Source organism: Spermophilus citellus (genome assembly GCF_964194105.1).
Source record: "Spermophilus citellus genome assembly, chromosome: 4".
NCBI classification, from domain to species: domain Eukaryota; kingdom Metazoa; phylum Chordata; class Mammalia; order Rodentia; family Sciuridae; genus Spermophilus; species Spermophilus citellus.
The window spans coordinates 39243857-39263543 of NC_138185.1; the positions used below are offsets into that span (position 1 = coordinate 39243857).

Genomic DNA, 19687 nt, shown 5'->3' on the forward strand with positions numbered 1-19687 from the left:
TAGAATCTGATTTCCTGGGTTTGAAACCTGGCTCTACCACTTATTAGTTGGACTTGAGTCAAGTTATTTAATCTCCTTCAGCTTCTCCTTACTTCATGGGGTTACTGTGAAGATTAAATGAGATAATCCATGCATAGTTCCTGGTTCAATACATTTAGCTATTACCATTAGGACAATTGCACTGATCCTAAAGTTTTATGGCACAATAATTGTTCTGTAATTAGGTGGTAAATGGTATGAAAAATTAGTGATTAAAAATATAGATGTCATAGCATTACCTTACACAGCATTCTTAGTCCTAATCAAAAGTCACCTGGACTTGATGTGTATAACAAGTAGTGATGGAGAGTATCACAAGGTCAAAACATGTCAGAGACAAAGAGTACTTTGGGAATTTATTTTTACTTTTCTAACTTCTATTTTTTGGTAGTTGCAAAACCAGAAAGCATTAACCTCTATCCATGGCCTTGACTCAAATATAGGAAAATACACACACACACACACACACACACACACACACACTCCTACCATTCCTTCCACGTCAGAATGATCAGGAGACTCAATTTTGTGTACAGCCTCTCCACACTGATGCTAAAAATGGGCTGCCCCTGGGCAAAGGCTGGAGTATAATAGGCCAGACAAGAAGCACCCCAGACAGAGAGACATCCAGTTAGACATCAGAGTCCTAGATGTTAAAATAGTTAATACTCTAGTGGAATGAAAATAGGTACAAAACCAGAATCTAGGAGATCAAGAAAGAAATTAACCATGGTTAAAACAAGCTGAGATTCCAGAGGCTGAAAGACAAACAAGGAAGAAGGTAAATGTTGGACACCCTGCTTCGGTATCAGGAAAAGAGCCTGATATAAGGATACAGACCCCCTTGTGCCCTTCTGTCACATGGCTTGCTGATGCAACTACATAACTTACTGGAACAAAAAGAGTACCAACAGACACCAGGGCACAGAAACTTGAGATGGGCTGTGGGGGATCCCATAGTGTATCCAATGTGGTCCCAGGAGGCAACAACAGGCTATAAAACAAGTCCTTGTTAGATGCCTTTGATTCAGTGGTCAGAGGGGGCATTGGCCTCCCTGTCAGAAAAATCCAAGGTGATATAAGGGATACCAGAAACAGAAGACAAGGCCAGGGAAAAATGCTTCTGGTTAGATAACATTAAAATCTGTGCTGAAATCCCCAAGAAGGAAAAAGTGGGAAGCCTGGAAAGATTTCAACAATAAAATTCAGTTAGCTGTCTTTATCATCTATAAACAATCTGGCATTGGATACTAATGTGAGTGGGTTGGGGCGGGGGTAAGGCCAAATGCTTCATCAATGCACACCAATAAGTTGGTATGGAGTGGCATAATTTCCCAGAACCTTCTTTGCTGATGGACAGTGATTATTAAGGAAGGACCAATTCTGGCAGTCACTAAGGTTTCCTGATTCCCTCAGACAAGTTTTTGTCTCTCTGATATTGCATAATATCTGTTTGTTTGTTTGGTACTGGGAATTGAACTCAGGGGCACTTAATCACTGAATCACATCCCCAGTCCTTTTTTTTTTTAATGTTTTATTTAGAGACAGGGTCTTGCTACGTTTCTTAGGGGCTTGCTAAGTTGCTGAGGCTGGCTATGAACTTGCAATCTTCCTACCTCAGCCTCCTGAGCCACTGTGATTATAAGCATGCACCACCATGCCTGGCTAATATCTATATTTCTAACAGTGCTGACTTATTCGACAATGTTCCCCATTCATATATAAGAAGCTGGTCAAGTGCAGTGGCACATGCCTATTATCCCAGCTGCTCAGGAGACTGAGGCAGGAGATCACAAGTTCAAAGCCAACTTTAGCAAAAGCAAGGTGCTAAACAACTCAGTGATAACCTGTCTCTAAATAAAATACAAAATAGGCCTGGGGATGTGGCTCAGTGGCCGAGTGCTCCTGAGTCCAATCCCTGGTACAAAATATATATATTTTATAAATGAAGCTGAATGAATGAACAAATGCATTGGTCCAGAATGTGGATGTGAATGAGCCAAAAAAAAAACTAATATCGTTTTTATCTGTGCCTCTTCCATCTTGGGAAGTTACAAAACAAGGAAGAAGTAGGATACCTTTACAAAACAAGGAAGAAGTAGGATACTATATGGGAAGAAATGATTCCTCTTAAGTCAGTAGGGTATGCATTCATTTTTATTTCCCCCTTCCTGAATCTTAGACATGATTATACAGGTATGATTGATGTAAGGACAGAATGGGCTATCCTGAAAACACAGGGGCTTTGCCTGGCTTTCTCACCAACTCCTGGAATCTCTTTTTATGAACAGATTTGATTTCAGTTCTCCATTGCTTCCAACTCAGAAGGGTCAGGAGATTCAGCTTTAGATACCCTGTACCCATAGATGCATCTATCCTACTGTGAAAATATGCTGTTCTTCTGTCATTTTTGGGAAAGGACTGAATCAAGACGGTCTAGATAAGAAGAGCTGGCATAAAGTGTCCCACATTGATGGATAGTTTTATTAATAAAACTGTGTTTTCTCCCTATTGTTTAAGTCAAAGAGGAACACTCCCTTCAAGGCTAAGTGGATAGTTACTTGGGACATTCTAAGAATGATTTTGTCCCATCAGACAGAATTTAGGGTTTCCCTGGAGTTGAAAATTTGCCATTTTCACTCATTTACTCAGTGGATGCCTTAGTGAAATGACTTCCCTGTTAGGCTAGATTGTACTTTGGGGACCTGATTTTATCCTGTCCTCATCATGATAGCCCCCAGGGATGTTCAGCGTGATGCCCATTGTTGGAGGGTATTTCCCTTGCTCTTTTATAGGCTTCTAAGTCAATTTCCTCTAGAGAGAAGAAAACTCCTTCACTTCTTTCTTTTTGTCACTGGTGAAGAATTACAGAAGCTTTTGAACTCTTCATTTCCTGTACTATAATATGGAAATAATAATCTATGCCTCAGAGTATCATTGTGAGCAATGGAAAACATTACACATGCAACAGTAACTATCGCAAAGTAGGTACTTGAGAAATGGACATTGACGATGTTACAGCCAGGTTCATAGTTGACTGCCCCTCATCCTCTTTACTCTTACACTCTCCTCAGAGGTTGGGTTTTAAGAGAGAATTCATGGATTGTGCTCTTGCTGTGTCTAGGGCTGGCTACCTCAGCTCTAGGATTCTTCTCCAGGACTAATGTGCCTAATCTGTGTAAAAACTAGAAGTCTTGTTAGAGGTTCAGGGTCTATTCTTTCTATCGTTGTTTCAAAATACTTGCTTTCTTTGCTTTCATGCCTTTCATTTACCAATTAGGGGGCCAGAAAAAAAATAGCACTTGTCTACCGATGACTATGTGTCAGGCACTGTTCAAAGAACTTGATTATATTATCCAGGGCACAAAGAAGTTTAGTAACTTGCTCAGGACTACACAGCCAGTAAAATGATAGAGCTGGGATTTTATCTCAAAGTCTTAATTAGAGCCTTGAAGGGTAACCTCAAGTTGTGCCCTTCCCCTGGGAGAGAAGAGAGAGAAGATATTTCTGTCTCCCTTTAGATAAGTAAAAAGAAAAAGACAGGATATGAAGTAAGACCATGTAGCCATAGCCTGGTCATCACCTCTCAGCTGTGTATCTGTAGTCACCTCACTTTAAAATTGTTGAATCTCTGTTCCCAACTTTTTAAAGGGGAAAAATGAAGTGCTTCTTGCCTCCTAAGACTGATCTGAGGATAAAATAGAATCACATACATGGAAATTCTTTGAAACCATAAGGTGCTGTGCAAATGCTCAGTTCGGCAGAATAAAACATGCTACAACAGCAACTGCTCTAATTCAAATAACACATTTTATTTCATTTGAAATATCCAATGAATTAAAGCCAAAACAATGTTTTGCTTGAACATTCAGATCAGTGCCTAAATTCTGTGTTTCACTTAATGTAAAGGCACCCCAACCTCATACACAATTCTCCTATTTGTTTAGGGTGATAATGTGTAGATCCCTTTAGAAACGAAAGTTTATGAGCAAATATATGTATTATCCTAATAAGCTTTAAATGATAAACTAGGTTTTGGACTTTTCTTCACTTAACCTAGAAATTGAATTTGGCTAAGGTAACTACATAAAGACTTACTCTGCTTTTTGTTTTTGGCTTTTAGACTCCTGGAGAATCTTGGTGCCCATATTAAATAGAACATCTCCTTCATCTGTGAAATTTTTCTTTTCTTGCTCTTTTACTGCATGTGGACAAACAAGGAAATGAAAATAGTATTATTTCTATGTTTTACATTTTTAAAATAATGTGCTGACATTGTGAAGGCACTGTTAGTTGAGCTTTGCTCTACTTGTTTGTTTGTTTGTTGTTTGTTTTTAACATCTGCATTTCTAAAAGATCATTTGGTATTATTCCCCAACTAAGGATGTTGGTAGGGCAGAAGGCAGAGGGGTGGGAGGGGAAGGGAGGAGGCAGGAGGTTAACAATGATGGTGGAATGTGATGGACATCATTATCCAAAGTACATGTATGAAGACATGAATTGGTGTGAACATACTTTATATACAAACAGAAGTATGAAAAATTGTGCTCTATATGTGTAATAAATATTGTAATGCATTCCGCTGTCATGTATTTTAAAAATAAAATCATTTTTTTTTAAAAAGGTAACTTCTCACTGTGTTTTGTATAAGGGTTTGGGAGGTTGGGCAGATTCAGAAAAATACTTGATGGCAGGAAGGAGAGAATTGTTCCCAGTCTAGGAAAGGGGTTCAAGGTTCTGCAAGCAGAAGGCAGGATTTGCCTAACATACTCTAGAAGCATGATCTTAGGCACCAGCTTCTTAGCCCCAGCTATCAATGCTTCCTTTGTTTGATTATGGTACATATGTCTCAGAGCCATAAGATTTCAAAGGAACCTGGGGACACCAGCATATGCATCTCCAAGATGACCAATATGTACCTAAAAGTAGAGGGGACACTCTCCTTAAAAATTTTGCTCTGTCCGGGGCTTTCTTCCTCCTTAGAACCTTCCTAAGAACTTAGGGAAGATACGCAGGCTACCGGTAATAACTTGCCTTGCAGAGTGGGGATTCAGCATCAATTTTATGGGATTTAAGGAAAAAATTTAAGTGGATTTCTTTTTTTTTTTTTTTTTTGGTGGTAGTGGTACTGGGGATCACACTCTGGGGATGACACCCTGGGCCTCATATATGCTAGGCAAGCAGTCTACCAATGAGCTACATGCCCAGGCACAAAATTGGAATTTTACCTGCTATAATAATGGTATTTCTCAAACATTTATGTAACACTTTACAATTTTCAAAACATTGTCACCATGAGGAAAGCTGGAGGAAGAGTCAGATTTACAGTTCCTCCCCACCCTCTGACATACAAATACACACACATACACACACACACACACACACAGAGAGAGCACACAAAGCCTTTCAGAACAACTCAGAGGAATCTCTGATTAGGAAAACAGTGCCTAAAGCCATTTCAAAGGAAAGCAATCAGGATTCATGCTTCATTAAGGAAACCTCAAAGAACTTTAAGTGGCTCTTATTTTTCATCTTCCTGACAAGCCATCAGGGTTGTCCTTTTTCTTTTTTTTAAATTAAAAATAAATTAACTTAAAAGCCAACTTAAAATTTTTTTGAATTCTAGGTTATTCTATCAATTTAGAAACACCAAGATATTTTAGCATCTAATTCTACTTTGAGTTATATGTTATCTATATTCATGATTAAAAGGGGAAAAACAATGAAGAAACCTACTAATCTGTGTGTGAGCTAGTAATTACTACTATTAATATGTTTTCAAAGAGTGTGAATAAATTTTAAAAATTTGAATTGGAATATGAATTTGAGAAGTTATTTACATCACAAATTTCTACCAATGACTTTTACTTTTATTTGTAATTCTTTTTTGGTATCCCAACTGTATTGAACTAAATTTTTTCTTTATTACAAGAGGACTTAATTGTCAGATAAATTTATTTTGATATTGCTTTATTTTCTCCCTTTTTTGTTTGTTTGTTTTGTATTGGGGATTGAATCCAGGGGTGCTTTGTCACTAAGCTACAATTTCAGCCTTTTTAAATTTTTTATTTTGGGGTAGAGGCTTACTAAGTTGCCCGGGCTGATATTGAACTTGCAATCTTCCTGCTTCAAACTCTAAAGTAACTGGGATTACAGGACATGCACCACCATACCCAGCTAATTTCCTTCTATGGTTTTACAGTTTCCAGATTTGGGGAAAGCACAATCAGAAAATGATTTAAGGACTTGATGTAAAGGGCCTCCCTGAGTCTGTAGTGCTTGAATAGCCAACTGGTAGATGCCTATTCTGCTCTGGTCAGGCACCAACTAGGTAAATCCAGTGATCCCTGGACCCAGATCACCTCTCTATGGGATCATAGGAGCATTGGGAATCTATGGTTTCTCTTGCTGACATTTCAATTTAAAGTTTTTCTAATCAAGTGTATTCCTTAATCATGCCACTATCACTGTGGAATTCAGGAAGAATCTTCATGTTCAATAAAATCCAAAAACAAATCTTTGGAAAAAAAAAAGGATCCAATTTCTTGTTTCAGATATTAATGAGAGAAAAGAAAGCTAGGGACAACTTGTTTTATGTCATTCATTCATTTATGAATTTTATCAGGCACAGGTGGTGCTCTCCTGTAATCCCAGCGGCTTGGGAGGCTGAGGCAAAAGGATCCCAAGTTCAAAGCCAGCCTCAGCAAAAGTGAGGTGCTAAGCAACTCAGTGAGACCCTGTCTCTAAATAAAATACAAAATAGGGCTGGGGATGTGGCTCAGTGGTTGAGTGCCCTTGAGGAGGAGGAGGAGGAGGAGAACAACAACTAGTCCTATTTAAGAAAAGTGCTGGTGATAAGATTCAGGAAAGAAAGTGAGGAGTAGGTGTGCCAGATCTCTATTTAAGATAGCAGCAAGTAAGGAAAACGTTCCAACTAGGTAAATCCACTGATCCCTGGACCCAGATCACCTCTCTATGGGATAATAGGAGCATTGGGAATCTGTGGTTTCTCTTGCTGGCAATTCAATTTAAAGTTTTTCTAATCAAGTGTATTCCTTAATCATGCCACCATCGCTGTGGAATTCAGGAAGAATCTTCATCTTCAATAAAATCCAAAAACAAATCTTTGGGGAAAAAAAAGGATCCAATTGCTTGTTTCAGATATTAATGAGAGAAAAGAAAGCTAGAGACAACTTGTTTTATGTCATGCATTCATTTATTAATTTGATCAGCTAAGTATTGAACATGTACTATGTGTTAGACATAATGCTAGATATTGTGAATAACAAGATGATCAGATGATCGGGACACTGTCTCAGTCTGTCAGTAAACACAGACTTGTTTACATAACATTGCCGTGCTGTGTGGTAGACACTACATATAATAAGGCACTGTGGGAGCACAAAAGGATTCTCTGTAAAGAACAGAAACCTAATCCAATTAACTTTAGAAAAAGAAACTTATTGGGAAACTGTTGAATGCTTATAGAATCAATGAATTTCTAGAGGTAGAGAGGCAGATGCTGCTAGATGGACTAGACTCAGTCCTTGTAGGATGTTCCCCTCTCTGCCACAGACTCCATGGAAAATGAGTCTGACAGACCTGGTTAAGGATGACAGAGCTTTTCAATACATTCCTATTTAAAAAAAAATGAGTAAACAGGGAAGACCCAATTCCTCAAAAGGAAATTTGGGTGGTAAGAAAGGCAAAAAAGATGGCGAGAAGCCCCCAAATAACAAAATTCCACTGTATGCATTGTCCCCTGGCTACATGAAACAAGACCTCTAAAGAAAGTGACATTTTAAATAGCTGTCCAAAGGTAAGTAGGAATTGTCAAGCCAAGAAAGTGAAATTAAGTATTCCATTTGAAGAAACCTGTCTGCAAAAGAACCTTAGGTATAAAAGGATAGGTTGATGTGGCTTAAATGAAGTGAAAGACCTGGTTGGTTATGTGGTCCAGACTGGATGTAAAAGTGATAGTGAGAGGAATGGACTGAGGCATGGAAAGAGAGTAGGAGGGAGGACTCGTGGTCATTATGAAGGTGAAGGCCAGTCTGGTATGAGAAAGGGAGAAAAAACAGAGTGGCAGGAAGTTGTCTCTGATCAGAGACAGTTATTTTAGAGTTTAGAGTTTGAAATCACATTGGTTAGCCCTGAATGTGGCCAAGAAGAAATGCAGACAAAGAAGACTGGAATTGAGAAGGTCTAGGAAATAAGGCAAGGTCTTCAACAAGCTGCTTAATCCCCAGTGTGGCTGGTGGTGACCTGTTGCCATTTAGTAACTGATGCAGGGGTTATAACAGCCCAACTCCCTTGCTATGGGTTAAAGCATTTCTCCAATATAATCCACTCTTCAAAGATCTAACTTCTCCTGAAACCCTAGCTTTGGTCTGCTCTTTTCTTTGCTCTGTCCTGTGTTCCTCACTCTCTTTTTATGTTTCTCTACAAAATCCTAAAAGCTTAACACTCAAAGAAAGTAAAAATAAATAAATAGCCTCTAAATCTGACAGAAAAATAAAATTATTATTTTGAATTTCAAGTTATATTTACATCATAACTATATAAAGGATCATTAGCAACAAAAGGGACTACCAAATGAGCTACAGGATGAATATCTGAGTCTGATTAAAAATCAAAAGCATTTACAAAATGAAACAAAGATATTAAAGTAGGAAATTCTCCCCCCTTGCAGCAAATCTTTTCTACACAGGTGTACTGTAGCCTTCTCACCTAATTCCAATTGTATCTTATTTAAAAAACAAAACAAAACTTTAGTTTCTGATTTTCAGAATACTGCATCAGAAGATCTCTTCACATTTGCCCTTATGTGTGCCCGGAAGATAAAATACCAGATAAGGAGGCAGAATAACGATCCATTACTAAAAATAACATTCCATCCAAGAAAGAATGACTCAGCAAGGTTAGTCAGATACAGATGCAATCAACTCAAATACACTTGAATAGAGCACAAATATTTACAATAACAAAGTTTATTCACACTGTCTCCAGATCATTATTGTCAAACGTAAAGACCTCCGGTGATATTGCTGGGAAATGGTAGACTACTTGTATTATAAATAGAAAAAAAAATATTCCTTTTCAAATATCTACTAAGAAAAAACTTGAAATAACAAGGATTGGGACTTGCAAGTATTTAATTCACTGTTCTAAAACTCCTAATTTAGCAAAAGTATATTTTATATAACAAATGAAGAATCAAATATGATATGATATAATCATATATATAATATAATGGAAGTTAATGATTGCAAAGCACCTATCAGACAGTTTTCTTATCTGTCTCTACTTCTCACTGACTATAAGAGAAAGGGGGTATCATTTCATTTTACAGATGAGGTGATATGTGGGCAGAGATTTAGTAACATTCCCAAGGTCATGTAATTGGTATACATTAGATGGTGACTTAAGTCTAGGCAGTCTGTCTCAAGCCTGTGCATGTACTATTTCTACTTTGGAAAAACAAAACAAAATTTTGGTAGACATTGGGCCTCATTTTTTAGGTATTTATAACAGGAGGAGTTTCATATTGGATTAAGCCCACTATTTTGCTGTCATGGAAGATGTTTATTAGTTTTCTTTTTAAAACAATTCATTTACATGTAACTGTGTGTTGATTTGAAGAAAAATGTTCACTAAATAATAGGAAAGTTGAGTAAGTTGGATCCCTGATGAGCACACTTTTGAGAGTCCAGGTGTTTAAGAAGTGCTCTTGGAAGGCTTGAGTCTTGTTACTCCTTCTCAGAATCGGGTACAGCTTGCACCTTGGTGCAGGGCAGGTGAGAAGCCCTGACAAGGCGAAATTTGAAATTAACACTATTGGGAGTCCCTATTTGATCTGTAACCCTGAGGTCCAGCCCCTTAAACTCTGTAGCAGTGTCAGGCAGCTATGTCTTTGTGACTGCCTCTGCATGGCCCCCAAACCCCATCCTCCACCCTGTTCTCCTGTAGCATAAAAAAAAATCTTGATAGTTGTCTCCTTTTGTTTTCCTTCCCCAAAGCTTACCCCAGCACCAAGGATTGACACCTATCAAAAACACTCTTACTGTTCAACGCTGTACCAACCTAAGCCTGGCTGATGTCTTTGGGGCTAACCCCTCCAGCTCAAGAGGGTGCTCCAAGAGGGATGCTGCTCATCCTTAACTTCCAGTTTCCTCCCTGTCCCTCCCCACTCTCTGTTGAAGTGCCTTAGGGAACCACATCTGGGAAGAAGTTGGATAAGAAGAAGAAGAAACTGATGAGGGTTCAACAAAACACTGGTTGACCCTCCAGAGTGTTCTGGAGCTAAAATGGACTTGCAGAGTTGTCCCAGGTAGGGTGAGGCCTTTGTAATCTGCATTGATCAGCCCTTGGAAAGGGGCTGTCTTTAGGGAGAAGTAACCTTGGGTGTGCAGCATTCTACATCTGAATACAGTCCCTTTGCCAACTAGTGGCTGAAGGCTGTCTGCAGACTGCACTCCCAGCAACTGAGCAGGGAGTCCCTCATTGAAGAAGGGTCTGCACAGTACTTCACAGTGTCTGCTGTGAATACTTAAAAAAAAAAAACGAAAAGAAAGATATCAATAGAGTGAATGCAAATGATAAACAGTCTAGCTAGTCTTGTAATAGTGGTCCACTTCACCTTTTGAATATAGCCCTCATTGCTTATTTTAAAAGGGACATGTTTTCTTTTCCAATTCTCCCTCTCACCCTCCCTAAACAGGTAACAAGATTACCTTTTCCCAACGAAGGAAGAGTTATCTGTCCTTGAGCACACACCCACCACAAAAAGGAGATGTCACCAGAAGATCTAGGAAGTGACTATCTCCCAAATAACAAGTGAATTTCAACACACCATCAGGGTGCACCTGGGACCCCTCCATCAGGACCCACCTGGAATGCAGCCCTTAAAGAGCTTTTTATTTTTATTTATTTATTTTTTTAAAGAGAGAGTGAGAAGAGAGAGAGAGAATTTTTAATATTTATTTTTTAGTTCTCGGTGGACACAACATCTTTGTTGGTATGTGGTGCTGAGGATCGAACCCGGGCCGCACGCATGCCAGGCGAGCGCGCTACCGCTTGAGCCACATCCCCAGCCCCTTAAAGAGCTTTTTTAAAAGCCCTCTGTTCTCCCTGATGGGCTGAAATAGAACTTTTGGAACTGGAGTCCCCTGTGCTTCTCTTTTGCTGGCAAAGCAATAAATCTTTTCCTTTTTCTCACAACGGTGTTCTCCTTATTAAATTGGCAAAGGGAACAAGACCAAGTTTTCGGTGACAATCTTACAAGTGAGAAAAAGGAATGCCAAGACTGGCTTAAGACAAGGTTCCAAACACCCCCCTCAAACAATAGTGCTGGGTATGATCACTAAAATCAATGATGATTAATTCCCAGGAATGCCAGAAAGGACCCAGTTAGGAAGGAATGGAAGGTAGTGTTCCAAAGGCCTACAGGAATAGCTTCCATTGTTTCTACTGCATGATTGGTTATTGATTTGTCTTACTAACAAACTAATAAGTAAATTACTTTTTAAGACCAAATTCTGACTCAAAAAAAAAAAATGGTTAAAATACCCTGAGTGGAAAAGATGGGAAAGCATCGTGTTCAAGTATAAAACATCATTCAAGTATGCTCTAAAATGTGAGGCTTTATTACTTTTATGTAGCATGTATACTATAGTATATTATAGAGAGAATGCTGAGCATCGAGTCAGGAGATCTATTTGCACCCTCGCTCAAGACAGGAAGAATTCAACTCAGTTTAATTTAGCAAATATCTAGTCAAGAATTCAACTCAACTTAATTTAGCAAATATCTAGTCATTCTAACTATATGACAGATGTAGCACCAGAGACAGATCTTGTTTTTCAGTAATGGAGGTACAAAGGCTATTTGTTACATTTGAAAAATTCTAGGTTAAGGGACAATTGGCAAAGGACTCAAAATTGGTGAATAATTCCCATTTTCAAGAAGTGGAAATATATATGCCATATTCTAGAAACTTCAGTTTAACGTTAATCTCTTTAATTTCTAGAACATATTATCTGTGATTTGTGAGTCTTCACTTAAGGTGATATGATCACTAAGAATTAGGAAAGATTTTTGAGAACAGATTAGGTTAAGTCTCATTTGTTTTTTTGTGAAGGACCACAGGCTTGGGAAATAGGATTTATATTGAATACCTGTATCCAATTTTAAAAATTATATCGTGCGTACTAAATGTTAAAATGAGAATAGAGTTCAACAAGATTTTTAGTAAGCTTGGTAATCATGTATAACCCTCATGTGAAGGATTATATCCCACAGCTTGTGAAGTTTGAATTCCCTAGGGAAGTTATTTTTTTCATGGTTTCCTCCTTTTTAAACTCTTGATTCTCGATTGTAAGATTGTTCCAAGATTTCTCACTTGTAAGACTGTTCCTGGACTGTATCACACTGGTCCACAGTAAAAATCAACATCTCTTTGAGTTATTCTGAAAGAAAATTCTTTCTTACAAAGCATTTATGAAGAAAGCAGACTTAAGATTTCACAAAACAGAAAGAGAAGGTGATTTATCACAGGAATAAAAAACAGCTATGATGCTCACGGCATGGCTGATTTAAAAATATTAATTGGGGTTCCCCAACTTTGGCACAGTTATCTTCTTTCTGACTCCTTATATCTGCTCTCTCCATATTTCTTGTCCCATTCTTTTCTTCTTACTTTTTCAAAAGCAAAATGAATAAATTCCTCTCCGTGGCTCTGCAGAGTGATTTTTTTCTATCCTTGAAGAATCAGCACCACCTGACATGAAGTTTCTGTGTGGGAGGGAGGTGGGAGATCAGGAGGGGATGCTGGCCTCCTTTTATCCACACATAGTTATTAAGGCAGCTTTCCAAACACAGGCATGCATGCTATACAGTGCATTCTGATAAACAAAATTTTCTCAATTTCATTACATGTAGACTTCTATCTGATTATCAGTAGGTAAGTATAATTCTAGAGATGTATGGTAGATTATTATGGGCTCTTAGACTCTATAAATTTGGCCCTATCTTGCTAACTTTCTAACAGAAACTTGAGTCAAAGATTAGAAGGCAATGAATTGATTGATGTAATAAAAAAAAATCCAAAAATTACACGGTGAAAGTTTTCATTTTTGTGGTGTTGGGTATTGAACCCAAGCCCTTGAGTTTGCTAAGTGCAGGCTGTACCACTGACCCACATTCCCCATCACAGTGAAATTTAATAGGCATAAACCTTACATTTAAATTCAAAACTTAAATGGGGACTGGAAGTATAGTTCAGTGGTAGAGCACTTGCCTAGCATACATAAAGCCTGGGTTCAATCCCCAGGATCACAAGGGGGAAAAAAAGAAAGAAAGAAAAAAGGAAAGGCTTACATGAACACATAAAGATTAGGGAATATGTGGCTTGATCATCAATTTTGTGTGTCAACTTGGCTTGGCTACAGTTCCCAGTTGTTCAATCAAACACTAATCTAGATGTTGCTGTAGGAAAGTATTTTGTGAATCTGATTAAAATCTGTAATCAAATGGAGATTATCTTGGAGAAACTGAGTTGGCCTGATTCAATCAGTGGCAAAGCTTTAAGAATGGAACTGAGGCTTTCCTGGGGGATGAAGGTGGAAATTGCACCTATAGACAATAGTTTCAGTTCATGCCTTAGGGTCTCAGCCTGATTTTCCTAACAACCCACTCTGCAGATTTTTTACTTGCATAGCCATCCTCCATGATCATATAAGCCAACCTCCTATAATGAATCCATTAGTATATCTCTCTGTCTCTCCCAGGTCTGGTTGAACACACCCTGACTGATACACTGGCTTAAAACTCTTTAAGTGAGAAAAGGTTTAAGTTTGCCCTGAATTTGTTATACCTCATTGCTGTGAGTTGGCACCAAAAATAACTAACAGGATCTTAAAAACCAATATGCACAAGCCACAATGCTTGGTGAGGTAGGCACAACTCCACTGTATTCTACTGTATTCCATATGGGCCAGTCTATATCAGGATTGTTATATCTAGCTCCAACTGCCATAATTTAACACTGACAAAGAGCACTGTTGGGAATTGATTTTAGTTCAATGTAAGTTAAGAACTTTGTAAGAAAGAGAAATATTAAAAAAAAAAATACCACAAGCTGCCTTGTATGATATGGTCAGATCACAGGTACTTAAGTAAAACTGTTGTCATAATGCCAGGGATACCTGATAAAAGGTATCAGACTATTTGACCTCTGAAGTTCTCTTTTTACTCTAAAGGTCTGTCATTTTGTCTTTAAGAATTATACTTCTCTCAGTAATTTAGCGAGGCCTTAAACAACTCAGTGAGATCCTGTCTCTAAAAAAGTAAAATACATAAAAAAGGGCTAGGGATGTGGCTCAGTGGTTAAGCATCCCTGGGTTCAATCCCCAGTACCAAAAAAAAGGAATATTGTATGCCCATAAAAGCCATTTGTCCTTTTAGTTTGTGATATCTAATCTGTCCTGTCTGAAAAGCCAGTGTGTTAAATGTCTTCCAATTACCTTTCTAGATCCACTCCATCCTGTCCTGTGCTCAGATGAACCACACCAATGTTCTCCCATCCCCTCACAGTCCTGGGTAGGTTTGGCCAAAGGCAACAGCAAGGAGGTATAAAGGGTAGGCAGAGAGGGAGGGAGGGATATTTATTCCCTGACTTCCCAGTGTGGTCTCTGCAGTCTGGCTTTGTCTGGTGACCCAAGGGCATGGTTCTGTCAGAGAGCCTTGTCTATATGCTTTTGCTTTCTTTTTCAGCATTCCAGTAACTATTACTGTCCTGTGGTCTTTTAGGACTTATCCAGAGGTTGTGATACCATTTCTATTATTAGCCAAGGGAAACTGTGGTTTCCCTACATCCTATAAACAACTTTAGAAAAAAAATCCCTTTATCAAACTTTTCTCAAGTGACTCCATTTAAAAGTGTCATTTGTTTTCTATAAAAACCCTATTCACACTTCAAGTAGCTAAGCTTGTAGGTATTTCCAGGTTCTTGCTGGAGCCAAATTTTCAATTGAGCAGTGAACCAGCCTTTTGGAGATAAAAGGTGGCTGGAGGGATACCCTTAAAGATATAAAGATTTAGAAAATGTAAAAATCCGGTTAAATCAGGAATCTCAAGAAAAAGAGAAATGAGGATCAATAAGAATCCAGAAGCCTCTAAACTAATCTCCCCCTTTGGAATCCCTCGTTTTTCAATTTCTGTCTATTGCTCTTATTAGCAACAATCACTTTTCTGTATTTGCTTCTGTCAGAACAACATATCTTCTAATTTATGTAAATCTTTTTTTTAATTTAAAAAAAATTTTAAGCTGTGAATGGACACGATGCCTTTATTTTGCTTATTTATTTTTATGTAGTGCTGAGGGTTGAATCCAGTACCTCACATGTCCTAGGCAAGTACTCTAACACTGAACCACAACCACAGCCCTAATTTATGTAAATCTTGATGAGTGGATATTATGACTTATAAGACAGGGTTTCTCAAATGTTCTTGAAGTACTTTACTAGCCAGCAGTGATGAATGAATTCCCTGGAGGTCTATAAGACAAGGTATTTGTTTGAAGTCTTAGGTTTGATAATTCAAGATGTGAATTTGAAATCCACTTGCATGTACCATAGCTGTTAGTTTTAAAATAAAAATCTCTTCAATTATTTGTCATTATTTATTTTTCCTTAAAATCTTCTAATAAATTTGGAAGTTGCAGCATGTTTATCATATCATTCAGTATTTACCCAAAATAATTTTGAGAAGTTTGGGATTAACATTTCTTGATATCCTAGTCTGTTTTTGTGAAACGCACAATGCCTAAGAGCTGGAGGACTTTGGGACAATACCATCCAAGTTTGAATCCCAGTTCCCCTATGAAATACTTTTATAATGCTAAGCAAAGTACCCCTTATCATGAATTGAATAAGGCACTTAAAACAATTTAGAAAATGATCAATTAGTTAGATTGTTGTATATTGTTATTAGACATAAGATAACTACTTCTGTGTATGGCAAAAAGATCTCATTTGAATGGTGACATTACTCTTTTGAATAACAGAATCTCTCTTAAACAACTTCTATTTACCTTATTTGCCAATTCAATCAATGCTTTACATTTTTCCTCTCCAACCTATTTACTGAGGTCCATGGGACACTGAATGCTTGCAGCAGGTGAGATACTCTCTATTACATATGTGTACTCTATTTCCTACCCCTTGTGGTTTACAAAAAGAACTTGTTCCCAAACCTGTGTGTACCAGTTGTACTGCTATTATAATTACAGATTTTAATTGAACAATATGTAAACTTATTAAATACAAGTACAAAAGAATATGTGATGTATTGATGTAAAGTCATTGAAATACTTTGGAAAAATGTGATAATGTAGAGCCAACAGAAATTATCTAATTAAATGTATAGTTGAGGCAACTTTAAATGACTGGGGGAAAGTCTGCAAACATCTGGTAGGTTTCTGTACAACATTGCTCCAAATGTCTTTAGTTCCTCATTTTATCAGAAACCTGAGAAGGGAAAGTATAGGTGAAGTAGTTTTATAGTGCTTTATACTAGAAAGGTCAATCAGTAGAACTATGCTAAATAAAAGGCAGACCAGGGCCAGGGTTGAGGCTCAGTGATAGAGCACTTTTCTAGCATGCATGAGGAACTGAGTTTGATCCCTGGCACCACATTAACAAGTAAATAAATAAAAACAAATAAAACAAAGATATTGTGTTCCATCTACAACTAAGAAAATATTTTTTAAAAAGGCAGACCATAGTTTTTATGTCAAATAAATGTTTTAGTGTATGTGATTTAGATTTAAAATAAATTTAGGAAACATTTGTTCTTAATTTCTTTCCCAAAGAAATTTTCCTCTCTTTAGAAAAGATATTAATAAAATAGAAATTTATAGTCTTTTAGAAAAGAGAAAGTTGCGCTGGGGATGTGGCTCAAGTGGTAGCGCGCTCGCCTGGCATGCGTGCGGCCCGGGTTCGATCCTCAGCACCACATACAAACAAAGATGTTGTGTCCGCCAAAAACTAAAAAATAAATATTAAAAAATTCTCTCTCTCTCTCTCCCTCTCTCTCTCTCACTCTATCTTAAAAAAAAAAAGAGAAAGTTTTCCTGCTTTAGACTTAAATCAAATGTTGAAACTAATTCATAAACTTTCTAATTGTGGGGGCTGGGGTTGTGGCTCAGTGGTAGAGTGCTTGCCTAGTACATGCAAGGCCCTGGGTTCCATCCTCAGCACCACATAAAAGTAAATAAAATAAACATATTGTGTCCAATTACAACTAAAAAATAAATATTAAAAAAATTTCTAATTGTGCATCAATTAAATTCTGTTATAGACTCTATGGAGACATCATTTATATTTTCTACAACCTTTATCTATGCAGAGAAATCTAACTAAGCAAATGTGTTTTTACTGGAGAGAGTTTTAGATTGCTATTCTAGAAATATAGGATACTATATTAATTTTGAATTCCTTTAAAGTTTGAGTTTCTATTAGCAGAATAACTGATTAATATTTATTTTATCCACATAATTTTGGTGATTTGTCCCTCATGATAAATAATTGGTAATCTTGCTTAATATCATTAGTACAAATTCTAATCTAAGACAGGGGACAGAATCTGACAAAATATAATGTTTTTGTGTGTATATGTATTTACTACTATATCCTAAGACTTCTCAGAAAGCAGCTCTAAAATTTGACTTTCGATTACCTGAAGTCATTTTAAAATCATATGGCAGAGGATATTCTACTTACAATGATTTTTGTTTCTCTTCAAGAAGTCTTCATTTTGAATTCCCTTCATTTTTAATTTGTGTTGCTTCTTTTTCTTTCCTAAAAGATTTTCTCTTTTATTGATTACTTTCCTTGATCTTCTTCGTTCCAATATATGTGATAAATATTGTTTAATTTCGTTCACTGATACCTACAAAGAAAAATATCTTTGTTAATTTCAAACTTTTATAAATGAAACCAGAAAGTGAAAAATTCATCTATTTATGACAAAAATACATGCTTAATGTAATTACTCTAATTCTTGCTTTTTTATTCAAGTAAAAATGACATGTGGCTTACTTCACTTTAGGAATCCATATGTTTTACACATAAAAACCTTTTAAACCTATTACATTGTCATCTGAACTGCAGAGCTAAGCATTAGGAGCTGAATGTTATAAATAAAATAGTAGGAGAATTTAACAAATGTACTCTTCCACTGGTAAGTTGTCATGGTGATATCAATTGTGTGAGCTAGAAAAAAAATGAAGATGTTTATATTGCCTTACACATTTTAAGAAATATATAAGGAATTGTGACTATTAATTTTTTTTTTTTTTTTTTTAGCTGGGCATGGTGGTGTACACCTACAATCCCAGAGCTTGGGAGCCTGAGGCAAGAGGATTTTAAGTTCAAGAGCATCTTCAACACTTACTGAGAACCTAAGCAATTTAGGGAGACCCTGTCTCATAATAAAAAATAAAAAAAAGGGGCTAGGGAAATGGCTCAATGGTTAAGTGCCCCTGGGTTCAATCCCTGCTACCTAAATAAATAAATAGATAGATAGATAGATAGATAGATAAAAATAATTAATTAAAAAAATAAAACCCCATGTTTCCCCAATGTACTTTTCAAAAGTTACATAATGAATCTCTTTTAATTATGGTGATGAGTTTGGGGCTGTCTTTGAGTAGTAGAAAATAATGCTGATATTAAGAGGAAATTTTAAAACTTTATAGATAAATAATCATGATTTACATATGTACATTTACAAGATAAGTTACATTTAAAAGTTTCTATCCATTAGTACTTCTAACAAGAGTCAAGTTTTTCTTTTTGCTCCTTGCCCCACTGTCTTATAATTTAATCTCCCTCTCCCTAAAATCATTTTCTGCAGTACTTAAATATTTTCTATGTGGTAGCAAAGACAAAAAAGCATTGATCCAGGGGCCAGAACATGTAAAGATATGTAGTCATGTAAAGATTTTTAAAAAACAACTTTATTGAAGTATAATTAACATACTATAAATTAATTTAAAGTATACAATTCAGTGGTTTTTGGAATATCTACCTATCACCACAGTCAATTTTAGAACACCATTATTACCTTAAGAAGAAATCATAAATACATTAACTATTACCCTTTCTAATCCACCATCCTTCTTATTCTCATTCTATGCAAACACTAATTTATATTCTTTTTTTAAAATTTGTTATTTATTTATTTATTTTGTAGTTATTGGCGGACACAACATCTTTGTATGTGGTGCTGAGGATCGAACCCGGGCGGTACGAATGCCAGGCGAGCGCGCTACCGCTTGAGCCACATCCCCAGCCCCAAACACTAATTTATATTCTATCTCTATAGATTTTCCTACTCTGAAATTTCATATGAATGGAATGATATAGTTTTTTTCTCTCTCTCTTTCTCTTTCACCCTCCCTCTCTCCCTCCCTCTCTACACGCCTCCCTCCCTCCCTCCCCCCACCAGCTTTTCTTCACTTTGAATAATGTTTTCAAGATTAATGCACGTTTTAGCATGTATTAGTGTTTCACTCCTTCTTACGATCAAATAATATTCCTTATGTAGATTATCCAATGATACACATTTGGATTGTTTCTACCTTTTG

The 19687-nt window shown here is 36.9% G+C and overlaps 1 protein-coding gene across 1 annotated transcript in view; it reads right to left on the minus strand.

Annotated features, from left to right (window-relative positions):
* SEL1L2 (SEL1L2 adaptor subunit of SYVN1 ubiquitin ligase) overlaps positions 1 to 19687 on the minus strand; it is a gene marked incomplete at both ends in the record, with an annotated part of 108793 nt that overhangs the window by 45071 nt on the left and 44035 nt on the right. The window contains 2 exons of the mRNA XM_081292781.1: positions 4138 to 4240; positions 17820 to 17988. Coding sequence (XP_081148907.1) covers positions 4138 to 4240; positions 17820 to 17988 — 272 coding nt within the window. The remainder of the gene's footprint in view (positions 1 to 4137; positions 4241 to 17819; positions 17989 to 19687) is intronic.